This window comes from Lycium ferocissimum, chromosome 5, assembly GCF_029784015.1.
Source record: "Lycium ferocissimum isolate CSIRO_LF1 chromosome 5, AGI_CSIRO_Lferr_CH_V1, whole genome shotgun sequence".
NCBI classification, from domain to species: Eukaryota; Viridiplantae; Streptophyta; class Magnoliopsida; order Solanales; family Solanaceae; genus Lycium; species Lycium ferocissimum.
In genome coordinates, this window is record NC_081346.1 from 12,516,745 (window position 1) to 12,523,433 (window position 6,689).

Sequence of the window (6,689 nt, forward strand, 5' to 3'; positions counted from 1 at the left end):
CCTTTACACAGTGGGAACACTTCATTTTCTCAAAGTAATTGATATGATTCGAAATATATGCAACAGAATAAAAATAATAGTAATAAACTAATTAAAGATAGAAGGATAGAAGTCACGAAGGAACTGAAGAAGAAAAATAATTTTAGAGTTTAACTTAGAGTAGGATAACATTTTTTGTATGAAATCCCTGCATTCTCTGCAAACAGAAGAACCCCTTGTGGAAGAATTAACCGTCCATAGGTCATCGAGGTGATAGAATTGACAAAGTGACCTCATTAACGGAACACAATTGATCATTAGATTCAGGCTCAGCTGGTCTCATGACGGTTCGCCCAATGGAAAATGCAGGCTGTGATGGTTGTGGAAGCGTTTGAGGGTCGTTTTCTAGCATAAATATTATAGACGACATGGTAGGTCTATCTGCTGGATCTTGCTGAACGCAGAGCAATCCAATATGGATGCATTTTGTTATCTCAGCTGCCACACAGGACTGCGATAAGCAAGGGTCCATAAGCTCTAATCCATGTCCTTCACGCCACAATTTCCATGCCTAAATTTTCAGGATGGTTTTAGGTTACTTCATGCAAGTTGAACTGATATAACCAAAAACAAGCTGACTTCAAAACAAAAATGGAGAAGAAATACACTCACAAAATTAAGGAGGCTCTGACCATCTTCGGAAAGATAGCCAGTGTTCTTCCTCCCACTCACTATCTCAAGCACCAGAACACCAAAGCTGAAAACATCTGATTTAGTAGAAAAAAGCCCCTCCATAGCATACTCAGGGGCCATATATCCACTGCAAAAATGGCAGAAGTAAAAATTGGTCCTTACTCCTTGCCACAATCTTACAGCACAATGTCGTTTTAAATTATAACCAACAGAATTTTGCATCATCTTCTATTAGCTTGTAATTTCACACATCAAATATGTTGAACCCTGTTAGCACTTCATCTAAAAGCTTGTTTTAAAGAAAGAGCACAAGTTTGTTTATACAATTGTACTCAACATACTCCTCAATGTGCTAGCTAGTTTTTCCTCTTTGCACTCTGCGTGTCGAGTTATTTTGATGGCAGGACTTAAACGCACAAAGTGACACATCTTTTATATTCTTAAGATTTCAGACAAAGTAAAGGCCGAATTTTTATAGAAGAAATAAAACTCAGAGTGATGAGAAGTACAGAGCTTGAATCAGGAGAAGTCTTACTAGGTTCCAACAACTCTATTTGTATTGGCTTCACGTTGATTTCCGCTAAACATCTTTGCCATTCCAAAGTCAGATATCTTCGGATTCATATCTTTGTCCAGCAAAACATTGCTAGCTTTTAGGTCCCTATGAATGATTCTTAGTCGAGAATCCTCGTGCAGATACATAATACCCCTAGCTATTCCCTTAATAATGTGGAGGCGTTTTCTCCAATCCAGAATCTCATTTTCTCTTGAATCTAGAAAAAGAAAGCATGGAAGTTAGTGAATAATTGCCACTTCGCAGTACTCTAATTGTCCAAATAAGTAAAGGTCAAACCAAGAGGAGGGTGTCCAAGCTTTTGTTGGGCATGAACTCATAGATAAGCAATGCTTCATTTCCCTCTAAGCAGCAACCCAAAAGCCTCACGAGATTTCTATGTTGTAATTTAGCAATTAAGACTACTTCATTCTTGAACTCTTTCAGTCCTTGACCAGACGTTCTAGAGAGCCTCTTGATTGCAATTGCTACGCCATTGGCTAGTGTTCCCTTCGAATGTTATACACAAAATCAGATAACCCAAATTAAAGGACAAATTGATCCCCTCTAGCTCCTACATTCACTAGATTAATATTTAAGAACTTCCGAGTTAATTGGAGATAAATGAAAGGGAATTGTTACCTTGTACACTGGACCAAATCCACCTTCTCCAAGCTTGTTTTCTTCAGAAAAATTTTCTGTAGCTGCACGAACGAGGTCTAATTTCACAACTGGAAACTCCTTGGACCTCGAATGGTTTTCGGAGTGAAAATCATCATTCGGAAAGTCTTCACCAAGTGTTCCTACTACCGTGTTAAGAAATTGAATTTCTTGACTACTTTCATCAGCCTCTGCAAAGATTCAGCTTAGTGATCGACTAGCTGAAACAATTACTTTCTTTTCAATTTAAAACACCAATATCTTTTTACCTTTCTCTATTTGTCTTCTTCTTTTCACAAGGTAAAAGCTAGTTCCTGAGAGGACAACAGCCAAAAGTGCTATAACACCTATGATGATACTAATAAGCTTTGTCTTTGAAGAATTTCCGCCTGCAAAAAGAACATAGACCGTCATTTCAACGCTGAAATCAACATTCAACACTTACCCTGTGAAGAGAGTGCCTTCATAATTGCACGAAGACCAAAACTTATTTAGTACAAAAGACTTGAGCATAGAAGAGTCTCTTGATTTTGACACTCTTCAAATTCAGATTATAATTACTTTCTTGACCGGTTCAGTTCAATTTTCTAAAATTCCGGTTTGATATTAAAAAAAATACTCGACTGAAACTAGACCCAAGTAAATTTGGTTCAATTCGATTCTTCTTTTCGGTTTCAATTTGTTCGTTTTGGATTTACTTTGACCTTTTCAAATTCTCTGAAACAGAAAAAATTGAACCATTTCAGATTTATTTTTACTTAGCCTTTGCAAGAACATCCAAAATATACAGTGCGTATCCCAATTCCTCGCTCATGTAAAGGATTAGACAGCAGTTATTGCTGTGTATTAAACATCCAAAATTCTTATCCTCCAATAGCTAATGATTCAATATTACTTCGATGAACCAAACTACACCTTAAACCAAATACTACATTTCCCCAATAGCTAATGATGATATATATTTCGATGAACCAAAATGCACCTTAAACCGAACTCTTTTTTCATTTCACTCCTTTTACGTTTAAGTTTCATTTTGATGAAATTATTGACTTCAAATTAAATGTGGAGCCATAATTTGAGATATATGAGTTTCAAGTCCTAATTTTTTAAGTTATTTAGTCCTAAATTAATAATTTATACATATATAATGAGCTTAAGAAAAATACGAGAATTTGAGCAAAGTCTTCATCAATCCGATCAAATAGATAACCGACACTCTAATTCGCCCTACTTCTAACTCATTTTGTGTTTAAAAAGATTAATTTTAGTTAACCAAACAAGAGATTTTAAAGATAACCAGATCTTGACTGATAATATTGTCTTCATTTTCAACATTATGTGGCATCATTTAATAATTTTTAATATGACATCATTTAATAATTTTTAAAACTATCTGAAAATCATTTTTGTGCTACTAATCTTGGTAAACACATATGAGTTCATTAAAGTATAAATATAAAGTAAAAAATGCCTAAGCATGAGTAAAAGAATTTTTAGAAATTCTCAAATATAAAGTAAAAGAAATGCTTACATGTAAAAATCTATAATAAGTAAGAAATGAAAAAGAAGAAAACAAAGAGAACAAGAAGTAAGAATATCTAGCGAAGAAATGACTATTTTTTAGGTTAATAGATAAGATCAATAGAAGAAAGCAACGGGGAAAAATAAAGTGTAGATGGATGGAGTTGTTCTTCCTTAATCGTGGTTCCTGCCGGTTCGAGAAGCAGGAAAAAAAAATGGTAGGAGGCTCCCCCCGATTGGGCCCTATGCTACGCGAATCGGGATTAGGCGATTCAAATCATATCTGAATACCCTGGGATAGAAAACAAATAAATAAAAGCGAGAATGTTCGATAGCTTTTAAAAAGTAATCCATAAGAACAAAAAAATAAATTTGACTTTAAAAAATAAGATCAGGACCTAGAATTAATTAATTGAAAAGTTTAATATTTTTTGGAAAAGTTTTGTGAGGATTACAAATGTCCTTTTATAGTTCCTTATATATAGTAGTAAAATCAGAATCTCTCTTGATTGTTGAGTTGTACCTAAGAACATACTATATTTATGTCTTATATTAAGACATTTAATAATCTTACATATAACAAGATATTCTAATAGCAGTGCGATTCTTATGTAACGTTTGAAAGATGAATTATTGAAAATTCTCTGAACCGTACCAATACTGAAAAGAAATCGATATGATCAAGTCGGTTTTGAAAAGTTTAATTTTGATTAGATACGGAAATTAAAAAAATTAGTATGGCAAGAATTTATTAAATAACCGATTAAAACTTATGACTTTAGGTTGACACTCCAACTAAAAATTAAAGAGTATCAGCTAAAATGGAAAAGAAGGGAATAACAACTGAGAAAGCTTCTATATTTAAATTAATTAAGTTATCTTTAACTACGGGGTATAATATATGTATATTTTAGTATTTTGGTTATTTTTAAGGAAATTGAGTATCCGACCACATATTGAATGGGACCAACAAAAGCTTTCAAGAAAGTAATGCTAGCAGAGTGGGAAACGCTTCCATAATGAGTCAAAGGGTAAAATTGTAAGTGTTGAACTTGCTTTGATGGTTGAAAGTGATTCTGAATCAGAAGATTAAGCCAAGGAGTCTGGAGGTGAAGTATAAATCTTATTAATTAGTACAAAATACATGATCTTTCTAAGAATAAAAATCGGTGGACCTTTCGCTCGCTTCAATAGATGAATTTCATATGTAAATGTTGAAAGAAATCCTTATCTAATGTTTTTTCAAATTTGAAATCTGATTGCAAATGTTTAAAAAAGAATAAAGTTGAACTTGAAAAGATTAATAACGACCTTAAGGAATAAGGAACATGTTTAAATTAAAACGAGCTGTTTCAGCACTGAAAATTGAAGTTCATAAATCAAATGAATCTCAACATTTGAGCAAGAACCTTGAAGTTCATAAGATCTTAAGACTTTAATATACCTTCGTCTTTGTTAATCTGGCTCCCGCTGGTCGATGGTGGTGGTGCTTCCAGTCCCCGTCCACCAGGACTTAAGAATGGATAGAGCTCATACCTGTAATTGCAGCTTGCAAATAGAACTCTGCATCCCTTTCTTATGGGGTCAGACGGAGTATTACCAAAAGCCGTGCTCAGGCAGTTAAGACAATCTACAGCTGACAAATCAGGTAGACACTGCACCATGCCATACAATCGATACAACTCTTGAGACAGGCTAATTCCCTCAGAATTTGCAGCATATTTCAGATTGTTATTGACGGAAGTAGCTTCAGTGGTAAGATTATTAAACATTGCAATCAAAATCCCCTTAAATTGTTCTGGCTGTGAAATGTTTTCTACGTTAATCATGACCAGACCACCCGCGAGGTCTAACGTGGACGTGAAAGGTACATTAGAATAGCGGACCAAACACTCATCATACCATATAATTGCCCGTTTCTTGGGCTGACATACGCGCAGGATCTGGTCAGTTGCCACATCTATGCAGTTTTGGCAGTCTTTAGGTGCAACGTCTCCTCTACAGAGGAATACTCCATGAACTTTATCAGGGTCTTCTCCTTTACTGGCTTTTGCATAGATGGAATTGCTACCGTCATTGTACAGTGATCTATACAGCAAGCGGTTAAGATTTGACTCATACTTGCTCTCACCTGTATAATTACCGGTGGTATTTGGACAAAAGTAGTTCAGTTGAGCGATGACTGGTTTGACGCCCACAAGGGTGTTTGACAGAACAAGCAGCCAAGGGAGCAAGAAAATCAGATTCATTTGGGTACTAAATGCAGCTAGAACAGACGACGCCATTCATGATTTCCTATCTACTACTCTTCTTAAATTCTAATTAGGTACTGCTTGCTATTGAAATTATGTCTAAAGTAACCCAAAATTATAGGAGCAGAAGCTGTCAACGTGCGTCACCAAGGAAATATCCATGTAGGAATTGGTCTAATCCTCATGCGGGAAAAGGTAATACTAGTATTTATTTGGAAGAATCAGCAATAGATGACTTTTTAGGTGTGAAATTAGTATAGGTGACTCGTAGGATCACTTGAAAGCAAAATTTAATTAAATTTGATATTAAGAAAATTAGGGTTCAAAATGTATTTTTTCTAACTTCTTAATCTTTTACAGAATATAAAAAGACTCTAACTTAATCCAAAAAAACCCACCAACCTCCTTCTCCTCCTCCCACCCCTCCCCCGCACCACACAGCCCACCCCCAATTTTTTTTTTTTTTTAAGTTTTGAATTTTTTATTTGCTTTTTAAAACCCCCCTCCTCCTCCCACCCTCCCACCCCCCGCCCCAAAAAAAATTGAATTTTTTTATTTATTTATTTTATTTTTCACCACCGCCCCTTTTCTCTCTTCCCACCTCCTGGGTTGCCCCTCCCCCCAATTTTTTTTAAAAAAATGTTTTGATTTTCTTTATTTGTTTTTTCATCCCTCTCCTACTCCTCCCAACCCTCCCCCTCCCCGCCCAAAAAAAAAAAAAAATTAGAAATATTTTTTTAAAAAAAATTGATTTTTTTTATCAGCCCCCACTCCTCCTCCTCCCACCCCTTCGCCCTAATTTTTTTTAAAATTTTGAATTTCTTTATTTGTTTTTAACCCCACCCTCCTCCTCCCAACCCCCCCCCCCCCCACACCCCCAAATTTTTTTTTAAAATTTTAATTTTTTTTTATCTTACTCCTCCTTCCCACCCCCCCCCCCCCCCCCCCCCCACATTTTTTTTAAATAAATTTTTATTTTTATTTTCGTTTTTTTTTTTTGATTTTTTTACGAGCCCCACTCCTTTTCCCCC

At 35.3% G+C, this 6,689-nt stretch overlaps 1 protein-coding gene across 1 annotated transcript; it reads right to left on the reverse strand.

The window, feature by feature from the left end:
* Nucleotides 1–48: 48 nt before the first annotated feature.
* LOC132056051 (cysteine-rich receptor-like protein kinase 15) lies at nucleotides 49–5,753 on the reverse strand. Its single transcript, XM_059448102.1, has 7 exons — nucleotides 4,851–5,753; nucleotides 2,155–2,274; nucleotides 1,868–2,076; nucleotides 1,539–1,735; nucleotides 1,208–1,459; nucleotides 652–799; nucleotides 49–550 (listed from the first exon to the last, which is right to left on the reverse strand). The coding sequence occupies exons 1-7, from the start codon at nucleotides 5,689–5,691 to the stop codon at nucleotides 242–244; spliced, it is 2,076 nt and encodes a 691-aa protein (XP_059304085.1). The 5' UTR covers nucleotides 5,692–5,753; the 3' UTR covers nucleotides 49–241.
* Nucleotides 5,754–6,689: the final 936 nt, after the last annotated feature.